This window comes from Myotis davidii, unplaced genomic scaffold, assembly GCF_000327345.1.
Source record: "Myotis davidii unplaced genomic scaffold, ASM32734v1 scaffold1379, whole genome shotgun sequence".
NCBI lineage: Eukaryota > Metazoa > Chordata > Mammalia > Chiroptera > Vespertilionidae > Myotis > Myotis davidii.
In genome coordinates, this window is record NW_006290766.1 from 52,209 (window position 1) to 64,669 (window position 12,461).

The 12,461-nt window shown below is 38.1% G+C and overlaps 1 protein-coding gene across 1 annotated transcript in view; it reads right to left on the reverse strand.

The window, feature by feature from the left end:
- LOC102762166 (zinc finger protein 14) overlaps positions 1-12,461 on the reverse strand; it is a 74,251-nt gene that overhangs the window by 39,280 nt on the left and 22,510 nt on the right. Inside the window, 5 exon segments of the mRNA XM_006763846.2 lie at positions 3,616-3,782; positions 3,785-3,838; positions 3,841-3,876; positions 3,879-4,017; positions 4,019-5,324. Of these exon segments, the coding sequence (XP_006763909.2) occupies positions 3,616-3,782; positions 3,785-3,838; positions 3,841-3,876; positions 3,879-4,017; positions 4,019-5,324 (1,702 nt within the window).

Consider the following 12,461-nt stretch of genomic DNA (forward strand, 5'->3'; position numbering starts at 1 on the left):
TTGATTTCTTTGCTCTTTATAAAAAGTTGTAGGCATTACTCGTTTCCCACAATTTCATATGTGCTGGAAGTCTAAGCATGTGATTAAAAACCTGTGAATAGTGAAATAGGCAACAGGGTTTGTGGATCATTTGTAAGCATATTTTGTGCTCATACCTCTAAAGAAATAGTTCCAAATCATAACAATGACCAATAGTCTCTCTCCTTTCTAATGTCACTGACTGGAGATCCTTATAAATTAACTTGCACTTGACTACACTGGTTTTACCTCCTAGAAAACAATTACCACCAATGGTAGAATAAAGTTTACCTCAGCATTCAATACAGAAAAAGGTCTTGCTTCCTTGCATAGCAATCAAATCATCTAACACAAGCCAAAATCTTATTAAAGGTCCTTTTGGGTACCCTGTTACTATTACACTGGACAGTCATTCATGGTTTATGATCATTCTTATTAGAATTCATTACACTTCCCTTTTTAAATTAAATCTATTTGGTAATATTGGATAATAACATTACATGTCAGATGTACAACTTTATAATACATCTGTATAACCTATTATGTACTCACCACTAGAAGGCTAGTCTCCTATCATCACATACTTGATACCTTTTACCCTCTTTATACTCACCCATCTTCCTCCCACTCTGGTATCCACCATCCTGTTATATCTTCGCATTTGTTTAGTTTGCTTAGTTTATTCATTTGCTGCTTTTTGTTTTATAATCCTACATAAAAGTGAAATGACACAGTACTTGGCCTTCTGTCCTATTTCACTTAGAATACTCTCAAGATCCATCCATGCTGTCACAGACGTCACTATTTAATCTTTTCATGGCTGAGTAGTATTCCATTTATACATGTTCACATCTTCATTAACATCATCTGTCAAAAGACATTTAGGTTGTTTCCATGTCTTGGCTGTTGTGTAGCCAATAATGCTGTAATGAACACAGGGCACATAAATCTTTACAAATAAATGTTTTCAAAATTTTCCAGGAGATACCCAAAAGAGGGATCGCTGGGTCATATGGTATCTAAATTTTTTGAGGAAAATTTTTTTGTTTTCCATAGTAGCTGCACCAATTTACAGTTCCACCAGCAGTTTGCAGAGGTTACCTTTTCCTCACATCCTCTCCAACACGTTATTTCTTGTCTTATTGATAATACTATTAACAGATGTGAGGACTACATTTCTTTTTGGCTACAGGTGCGAGCCTGTGGATCACACAGAAAGAGGTAATGAGGAAACCATGATTTATGTTTTTTATATTATGAAAAACAAATTAGAGACAAAAATTGTACCCATAAAAAAGTAAAAAAGATTTGCAAGCAAAATGAAATATATAGATGATATATTTTTAATTTATACACCAGAAACATATTAACCAATGTTATTCCAATGTATTTAATTTTTTAAAATTTGTCTTAGAAAAAATACACCTGAACTTATAAGTGCAGTTTGAAAATTCACAAATATTTGACAAAAAATGCACATACTTTAAAAAAATTTTTATTGATTAATCACAAAAATTCAAACATAACTGAACATATACTGAGGGGTTACACCCAGCTTCAAGTAACAGAAAACACCCAGTCTTTCTGACAGGAGGAAGGTGCAGATTCTTACATGGAAGGACTGGGTCAAGGTAACCACTGCACATGCCACAGAGAAACAAGCACCCATATCATTTTTTGACTGCACCAATGTAGACAGCATGGTGAATCAGGAAAACATACTAACACAATTAACAGCATAAAGCTGTTTCCTATACCAATTAGAGCTTATACGGACATAACCCAGAGAAGGGGGAAATCACAGAATACAAGATGAAAGGCTGAAATAGGTGTAAGGAAAACTACACCTCTAAGAAAATAAAAATCAAACAATTGGTAGTTTAGAAGATACTCTTGATGGGAAGGAAAAAGATTCTAAAATTTTAGCTAGGAAATGGTGTATCATAGCTGGTTATCTGTCTCTCCCCCTGTATGGTGGCTCTCCATTATCTTATGCTGTTTTTGCTTCTGCCTTCCAAGTCTCATGCAAGTAAATTCTACTATGGAATCATAGTGGAAATAAATTCTGGAAAATCTAGTTCTTAATGTTACCCATAGAAGGCATATCTCCAACTCTAGAGATTTTGTCCGTTATCAAGGGTCTTTTTTTTTCTTTAACAATTTAAATATATTTTATTGATTTTTTTACAGAGAGGAAGGGAGAGGGATAGAGAGTTAGAAACATCAATGAGAGAGAAACATCGACCAGCTGCCTCCTGCACACCTCCTACTGGGGATGTGCCCGCAACCAAGGTACATGCCCCTGACCAGAATCGAACCTGGGACCTCTCAGTCCGCAGGCTGACGTTCTATCCACTGAGCCAAACCGGTTTGGCTCAGGTCTCTCTTTTTAAATAAAAATGTATTCAACATATGCCAGTCAAGAGAAAAATAAAAAGCAAAGGACAAAATATGGAAAATAATTCACACAATATATTCTTTCACAAACTTTACATAATTGTAACATACTCCTTTGTAAGGAAAATGGAAAAAGGCTCTTATACCCATCATCCCCAAAAAGGGAGTATAGGAAGGAAGAATGCATATAACGGACTATAGATACCCAGGAACTGTCACAAGGTCACTAGGAAAATCCCAAGTTACACCAAACTGCCTTTTTGTTTTTGTTTTCAAATTTGTATTTGAAATATACATATATTTACTGTGTGTATATATATATGTATATATGTTATATATATACATAATTTATATCTACATCTGTATCTAGATATATAGATAGGGTCTCCCCAAAATCTATAGACTTTGAATGATTATAAAGTCAGTTTTCAATATACAGTTCATTTTCAAAATGTAAGAGAACCTACAGAAATGAGTACTTTTGTCAATGCCTGTTTTTCAAACTAATGACCGGCACTGCTGATAATGTGAAGCAATGGAATCGCCAACATCAAGAATCATTTTGTTCAGTATTTGTGTGCCCTCAATTTGTGTTGCTGGTTTTGTACTGTAAACTTACAAAAAAAAGTCTAGTGGATAAATTTTATTTGTTCAAAGTTTAATCTGGTTTTACTCATTATTTCAAATCACTTAAAACTGAAAAGGAGTGAAAATTGAGTTATCAGCTGTCTGTGTATTTATTTTGGGGAGTGGGAAGGACACGTCAGATGTACAACTTTATAATACATCTGTATAACCTATTATGTACTCACCACTAGAAGGCTAGTCTCCTATCATCACATACTTGATACCTTTTACCCTCTTTATACTCACCCATCTTCCTCCCACTCTGGTATCCACCATCCTAACTTCCAGTAGCATTTTAGGATGTATTTACTTTATTCAAAGCTTAGTCTGGCTGAAGAAAAACATCAACTGAGCTATAACCTGTTAAAGTATGGATACATGTTTTTGGGACACCCTGTATATTTGTTGTTGAAATCTAGTTCTCCATTGATATTTTAGAGAAAGTGGAAGGGATGGAGGGATGTGGGAGGGGAGGGGAGGGAGAAATAGAAACATCCATATGAGATGTTGACTGGTTGCCCTGTGCATGTGCCCTAACCAGGGCCAGGGATGGAACCCATGACCCTTTGGTGTGTGGGCCAATGGCTCTAACCACTTAGACACACTGGCCAGGGCAACAAGGAATACATTTTTCTGTAAATAACTTCGTTGAGAACTGAATTGTTCAAGATGGAAGACATTTGAGAACCAAAGTTTGACTGTATATGGTTTCTCTCCACTGTGCACTCACAATCCATGATTTTCCAAAGGGGTATGTTACAAACAAAGGCTTTTCCATATTCCTTACATTCGTAGGTTTTTGTTTAGTATGAGTTTATTCCCATCTGGAGAGAAACTGTGTTCTGTGTAGGTTTTACCACATTGCTTACATTCATAGGGTTTCTCTCCAGTTTGAAATCTTTCGTATCTTTGATACAAACTAAGGCGAGTGAATGCTTTCCCACATTCCTTACATTGATAAGGTGTTATTGCAAGGATGTATTTTCATGTGTCTTTGAAGGGATTTGTGAGAAACGTAGGCTTTACCACAATGTTTACACATATAAGGTTTCTCTCCTGTGTGAGTTCTTTCATGTGTTTGTACAGAACGATAAGATTTGAAGACCTTTCCACACTCTTTACATTCATAGTGTCTCTCTGCAGTGTGTGTTTTTTCATGTATTCGAAGATTACTTAGATACTTGAGTGCTTTACCACATTTTGTACATGCATAGCGCTTCTCTCCAGTGTGAGATATTTCATGTATTCGTAAGGAACTGTAATAGTTGAAGATTTTTCCACATTCCTTACATTCATAGCGTTTGCATCCAGGGTGAGAAATTTGGTGTGTTTGTAAATAACTAAAAGATTTGAAGACTTTTCCACATTCCTTACATTCATAAGGTTCCTCTCCTGTGTGAATCTTTTCATGTGATTTTAAGTAACGGGGAGATCTGAAGGCTTTTCCACAATTCTTACATTCATAGGGTTTCTCAGCGCTGTGAGTTTTTTCATGTTTTCGAAGATAACTGATATCGCTGAATGCTTTACTACATTTTTTACACTCAAAGGGTTTCTCTCCAGTGTGAGACCTTACATGTGTTTGCAAGGACCTAGGATATCTGAACGCTTTTCCACATTCCTTACATACATAGGGTTTCTCTCCTGTGTGAGCCCATTTGTGTGGTAGTAAAGAACTGCAAGATCTGAAAGCCTTTCCACATTCCTTACATTCATAGGGCTTTTCTGCAGTGTGCGTTCTTTCATGTATTTGAAGATTACTGAAATATTGGAATGCTTTACTACATATTTTACATTCATGTAGTTTTTCTTTAGTATGACTTCTTTTATGGCTTTGAAAACTTGGATAATTTCTGAGGGCTTTTCCACTGAGTCCACACTGATAAGGCTTCTCTCCAGGGTGCTTTCTCTCACAAATTTGAAATGAAGTTGAAGAACTAAAGGTTTTCCCACATTCCTTACTTTCACAGGTTTTTTCTCCATTGTGAGTTCCTTTATGATTTTCCAAACACTGAAGATAACTGAAGGCTTTCCCACATATGTTACATTTATATGGCTTCTCTTTATATTTCCGATACTCAGAGGGCTTGCGTCCAGCATGACATCTGACGTGCCTATTATGGGATGAATGATCCATGAAGACGTTCCCACATGCATTGTATATGCATGGTTTCAGTCCAGAAAGTGTTTTCTTGTTTAGACTGAGGTTTGGACTAAAGCTGAAGTTTTCTCCACATTGACTACCATTTTCCCCTTCACCGAGTTTTTCTAACATAAGACTTCTGTAAAAAACAAGCAAATTATTAATGATTTTCAGTTACTGATTTTAATATTAGTGGAATATTTGAACAATTTTATGATTTAAAGCAAAAACGTAGATTTTCTGCCTTGTGTACATTGTTTGAAATTCAATACACTGAAAGCTCTGGAGACAGCTTCACCCTTGTTATTATCAATACAGTGATATTCAGAGGCAGGTTTAAGATGACATTCAAGTTTGCTGCTGAACTCAACCCCTCCCAATACACCGAATGTACACCTATATTTTGAGCAGCGATTCCTCCTGAGAGATAACTGTGAGTCAACTGAACTACATCTGCACAACAAGCAAGAGAGAAAGACCACAGAGAGGAAGTTGGAAACCACTGGAGCTGAGGGCACAACCCAGAACCAAAGCAACTGGTGAGCATCACTAGATATGTTTCCTCAACATGTGGACAGTGGGTGAGAGAGCCATCCAGGTTTTCTGGCCAAGCTGCAGGGTGCTGTAGCATGTCCTTAAGCCACCCTTCCGAGAGCTAGATCCAGCAGAAACAGGAGGGCACCATAGCTTACATACAAGGGGATCCTTCCACTGGGGGAACTGATTCAGCAAGTACAGGAAGGTGCTGCTTTGTACACCCACTTTACTGCATGTACAAGCAGGGCTCCCCCACCAGGAGAGAGTGCAGAGCCATCTAAATGCTGTGATACTTGCCTGCAGGACTACCCTGTCGAGAGAAAGTGCAGAGATAGTGGGTGCAGCTGCGCATACACGTGAGACTGCCCTGTCTGAGAGAAGTCAGAGCTAGCAAAACTTTGCAGTATCCACATGCAGGGTTGCCACTTGCAGAGAGTGAGTGGGGTACTGCTGTGCACGTGCAGGGATACCCCACCAAGACTGGGTACAGAATTCATGACAAATGACTGTGTGCATATGCAAGGCTGCTCCACCCAGAGCTAGCAGGGCATTGAGATGCAAACCCTGCTTTGGCAGAGGACAATTAGAGCAACTGGGCACACACATATGGCGAGCCATGTAGAGTGAGTGGGGCACAGCTGAGTGCACAAGGAGTTGTAGTGCCCAGAGAAGAAGCAAAACTAGCAAAGTGGAGCTGTGTGCACACAGTAGGCTTACTCAACCTGGAGAGGGGGGAAGCGGGTGGGGAGACACAATCATATAAAGTGGACCTGTAACACCCTGCTGATAACAGACAATAAAGCAAAAGATTAAGCCAAGAGCACAAAAAGAAGCCCCACCAGGGTTAGAAGGGAAAGGCAGCATGCACACACAAGGCTGTCCCACCTGGAACCCACTCTTTCAGGCCAGGTGACACCAGGCAGTATATGCACCCACCTCAACTAAAACCGGCAAAAATTATTTGACACACAGTCTACATAGAGACCAATTTTTAAGATTAGGAGAGATAGCTATTATATCCAACTCAGGAACAAACACAGAGAGTCAACTAAAACGGGAAGACAAAAGAATATGGCCCAAATGAAGGAACAACAATAAAATTCCAGAGAAAAGTCCTAATGAAATGGAGATAATTTGCCTAATAAAGAATTCAATGAAATGGTCATAAGGATGCTTAATAAACTTCTGAGTAGAATAGAGGAACTTAGATAGCACTTCAACGAAGAGACAGAAAAGGTAATAAAGAACCAAGCAGAGTCCTGGCCGGTTTGGCTTGGTGGATAGAGCGTCAGCCTGCAGACTGAAAGGTCCCAGGTTTGATTCCAGTCAAGGGCATGTACCTTGGTTGCGGGCACATCCCCAGTGGAAGGTGTGCAGGAGGCAGCTGATCAATGTTTCTCTCTCACTGATGTTTTTAACTCCCTTTCCCTCTTCCTTCCTCTCTGTGAAAAATCAATAAAATACATTTTTTTTAAAAAAGAACCAAGCAGAGATAAGGAATACAATAACTAAAATGAAGTATACATTACAAGGAATTGACAACAGATTAGTTAATACAGAACTATAGAGTACCAACCTGGAAAACAAAATAGAGGAAATTAGCTAATCAAAACAACAAAATTAAAAAAAAAATTTTTTTAAATAAGGATAATATCAAGAGAGTTCTGGGATAACATCAAAAACACTAATATTCACATTATAGGTATTTCAGAAGGAGAAGAAAGGGGCAAAAAAGAATACTTGTAGAAATAATGGCTAAAAACTTTCCTAACCTAGGAAAGGAAACAGACATTCAGATCCAGGAAACAGAGTTCCAAACAACATGAAGCCAAGAGACCCTAACCAAGACATGTTGTAATTAAAACAGTAAGTATCTATACATATAAAAGCCTAAGTGACTATTAAGACCAAAAAACAGGAACGACTGGTTGACCAATCGCTATGACGTGCACTGACCACCAGGAGGCAGACGCTCAGTGCAGGAACTGCCCCCTAGTAGTCAGTGCACTCCCACAGCCAACCTCCCGCATCCCTTCCCCCGCCCAGGCCAGCCGGTCAACCTCCCATGGTTCCTCCCCCTCCCGGCAGCCACCCATGGTCCCTCCCCCCAGCCAGTCCTTCCCCCTGGCCAACCTCTCACGGTCCCTCCCCCAAGCCAGCCGGCCCTGATCTGCCCCGATCAGGGCCAGCTGGCCAGCCAACCTCCCGTGGTCCCTCCCCTGTCCCTCCTGCTGGATGGCAGGCCCTGATCAGCCCGGCCCCGATCGGGACTGGATGAGATGGCCCCAATGGGCCCTGATCGCTGGCCAGGCCTAGGGACCCCACCTGTGCATGAATTCATCATACACTGGGCCTCTAGTTAAAGATAAAGATACAATCTTAAAGGGAGCAAAAATGAAACAAGTCATATACAAGTGATAGCCTATAAGGCTATCAGCTCATTTTTAAGATGCAACTTTACAGGCCAGAAGGAAGTGGCAGGAAATTATTAAAGTGTTGAACAAAAGAAATCTACAACCTAGAATACTAAATCCAACAAGGCTATCATTCAGAATTGAGGTAGAGATGAGTTTCCCAGACAAATAAAAACAAAAGAATCACGATTTCGCTTATATGTGGAATCTAATGAACAAATTAAACTAACAAACATAATAGAAACAGACTCATACAGAGACAGACTGAGAGCTGTCACAGAGGAGGGGGATTGGGGACTGAGTGGATGAGTAAATGAAAAAGGTAAAGGGATTAAATTAGAAAAAAAAATATATATATATATATGTATCTCACAGACATGGAAAGGGGCATGGGAAGGGCGGATAGAAGAGGGCAAAGGGATGATAAATGGAGATAGAAGGAGACCTGACCTAGAGTGGTGAACACATAATACAATATACAGGTGATGTATTATAGAATTATACACTGAAGCCTAAATAATTTTAAAAAGGAGTTCATAACCACTAAACCAGCCTTAAAAGAAATGTTAAAAGGTATTCTTTATACAGAAAAAACAAAGGACATAATGCAAAAATATATAGGAAAGACAATAATCTCACTAGTAAAGGCAAGTAAATAATAATCACAGTAAATCAATCACTTAAAAACTAATATGAAAGTTAAAAGACAACAGTAGCAAAATTAACTATAATAAATAATCAGAAGATACACAAAAAGACAAAACATGACATCAAAAATATGAAGAGTGGCAGAAAGGAGTAAAAAAATAGTGCTTTTAGAATGCAGTTGAATTTAAATGCCTATCAGCTTAAAATAGACTGCTTTAAATATAGATGACTATATAAACCTTATGTCAACCATAAGCCAAAAACATGTAAAAAAATGAGAAAGGAATCTAATTGAAACACTAAAGAAAACACGGACTAAAAAACTAAAGACATAGAAGCATAGAACAGTCTGTGGAATCTCAAGAGAGGCGGGGTGGGTGCATGGGTAGGAAGAACTTATATGCCCATATGGATAATCCATGGACACAATGTGGTGAGAGCCTAGGGTGGGGGATGGGTACGGGCTAGAAGAGATCAATGGGGGAAAAAGGGAGACATCTGTAATACTTTCAATAATAAAAATACATTAAAAAAATTTTTAAAGACAGCATAGCAGAATAGACAAAAAGCTGACTACCGTATGCTACTTACAAGACACTCATTTCATTTTATATTGAAAGACACACAGGCTGAAAGTGAAGGAATGGAAAAAGATTTTTCATGTAAATTTAAACGAAAAGAAAGCTGGGGTAGCAATATTCAGATCAGACAAAATAGACTTTTTAAATATATTTTTACTGGTTTCAGAGAGGAAGGAAGAGGGAGAGAGAGACAGAAATATCAATGATGAGAATCATTGATTGGCTGCCTCCTGCCCGCCCCCTACTGGGGATCGAGCCTGCAACCTGGGCATGTGCCCTGACTGGGAATCAACCTCCTGGCTCATATGTTGATGTTACTGAGCCATACCAGGCGGGCTCTCCCAAACATTTTATTTTATTTTATTTATTTTTAATATCTTTTTATTGATTTCAGAGAGAGGAAGGGAGGAGTTATAGAAACATCATGATGAGAATCACTGATTGCACACCCCCCACTGGGGATCGAGCCCGCAACCCAGACATGTGCCCTTGACCAAAATCGAACCCGGGACTCCTCAGCCCACAGGCCAACGTTCTATCCATTGAGCCAAACCAGGTAGGACTCTCCCAAACATTTTAAAGAAGAATTAGTAATTATCCTCAAACTACCCCAAAAAAATTGAAGAGGAAGAATGCTTCCAAACTCATTCTATGAAGTCATTATCACTATAATACCAAAACCAGACAGACACTACAAAACAAAGAATTATAGGCCAATATCCCTGGATGAATATAGATGCCAACATTCTCAACAAAATACTAACAAACCAAATTCAACAATACATTAAAAGGATTATATACATTATCAGGTGGGTATTACTCCTGCAATGGAGGTTCACCATCTGTAAAACAATGTGGTTCATCACATCAATAAAACCAAGGGCAAAAAATCGTATCATCTCAATAGATGAAAAAAAAGCAATTGACAAAATCAGTATCTACTTATGATAAAAATTCTAAACGAAATGGGTATAGAAAGAACTTACCTCAACTTGGTAAAGGCTAAACATCACAAGTCTATAGCTAACATCATATTCAATGGTGAAAAACTAAAGGCTTTTCCTCTAAGATCAGGAATAAGACAAGGATGCCCGCTCTCACCACTATTATGCAATATAGTATCAGAAGTCCTAAGCCTCAGCAATCAGTCAGACAAGAAAAACAAATAAAAGGCATCCACAATTGAAAAAGAGTAAGTAAAATTATCACTATTTGCAGATGATATATGTATAAACCCCTAAAGACTCCACAAAAATAGAAAAATATAATTAAATAGAACAGCAAAATACACAGAAATTTGTCACATTCCTATATACTGATAGCAAATCAAATTATCAGAAGAAGAAATTAAGAAAGCAATCACATTTACAACTAGATTAAAAAAAATACCTAGGAATAAATTTAACAAAGGAGGTAAAATAACTGTACTCAAAAAATTATAAGACATTGAAGAAAGAAATATTAGAGGATACAAATAGAGGCATATACTGTGCTCATGGATCTGAAGGATTATCATTAAAATGACCATATTACCCAAAGCAATCTACAGATTCAATGCAATCCCTATCAAAATACCAATGACATTTTTCTCAGAACTAGAACAAACAATCCAAAAATATATATGGAACCAAAAAAGACCAGGAATATCGAGAAAGAAGCAAACTGAGAAAGCAATCTTGAGAAAGAAGAACAAAGTTGGAATTCTCACACTCCCTGATTTGAAACTACATTACAAGGCTATAGAAATCAAATTGGCATGGTACTGGTGTAAAAAAAGGCACATAGATCAATGTAACAGAATAGAGCCCAGAAATAATCTCTAGATTCTATGGTCACTTAATCTATGACAAAGGAGGCAAGACTACAGAATAGATTAACAACAGTCTCTTCAACAAATGGTGTTGGAAAACTGGATACATGCAAAAAAAAAAAAAAAAAAGAAAGAAAGAAACCAGACCCCTTCTCTTAGACCAGATACAAAAATAAAAATCAATTAAAGACTTAAATTTAAGGCCTGAAATAATAAAACTCCTAGAAGAAAACATAGGTAGTAAATTATTTGACATCAGTCTGAATAACATCTTTATGGCTATATCCCCTCAAATAAGTGAAACAAACGGGTCTTCCTCAAACTAAAAAGCTTCTGCACAGTGAATAAAACCCTCAACAAAATAAACAAAAAACAACCTACTGAATATTCAAAAATAACATATCCAATTAGATTGATATCCAAAACATAAGGGACTCATATAACTCACTAACAAAAAGTCAATTATCTGATTAAAAAATTGGGCAGAGATTGCTTCTCAGCCCTTTGGCTAATATCAAATATAGAGATCTGCTCTTATCAGTTTAACATTTGATACAGACTCTATTTGAGGACATATCAAATGGATTTTTAGAACAGGGAGATGGACTAGGAGCTTGCTCTGTCCATGCTATTGCAGTATCTTCAGGAACAGTGCACTCCTTCAGGGACCAAAAAAATAAAAGGGGGGGGGAGCGTTGGGGGGGACAGAGGACATCTCTACAAAAAAAGACATAGAAATAGCCAATAGACATATGAAATGATGCTCAACATCATTCAACAAGGAAATGCATATCAAAACCACAATGAGATACCATCTCCCACTAGTCAGAATGGCTATTATAAAAAAATGAACAAATAACATGGGTTGGCAAGGATATAGAGAAAAGAGAACTCTTGTGCACTGTTGGTGGGTTTGCAAACTGGTGCATGCAGCCACTATGGAAAACAGTATGGAGAAATTCCACTTCTAGGTATTTATCCAAATGAAACAAAACCACTACTTTGAAAAGATATACATACACCCCCAAAATTTATTGCAGCATCTACACTAATAAAAGAGAAAAATGGTAATTGGCATACGACGCTACCCTTTTCATTGGCTAATCAGGGCTATATGCAAATTAACTGCCAACTAAGATTGGCAGTTAACTGCCAACAAGATGGCGGTTAATTTGCATATGTAGGCACAATGCAGGGAGGCAAAAGGGAAAGCAGGAAGAAGCCCCCTGCCACTGGCAGTGATCGGAAACCCAGGGGGGAGCTAAGAGCTGGGGGGCAGGGCAAAG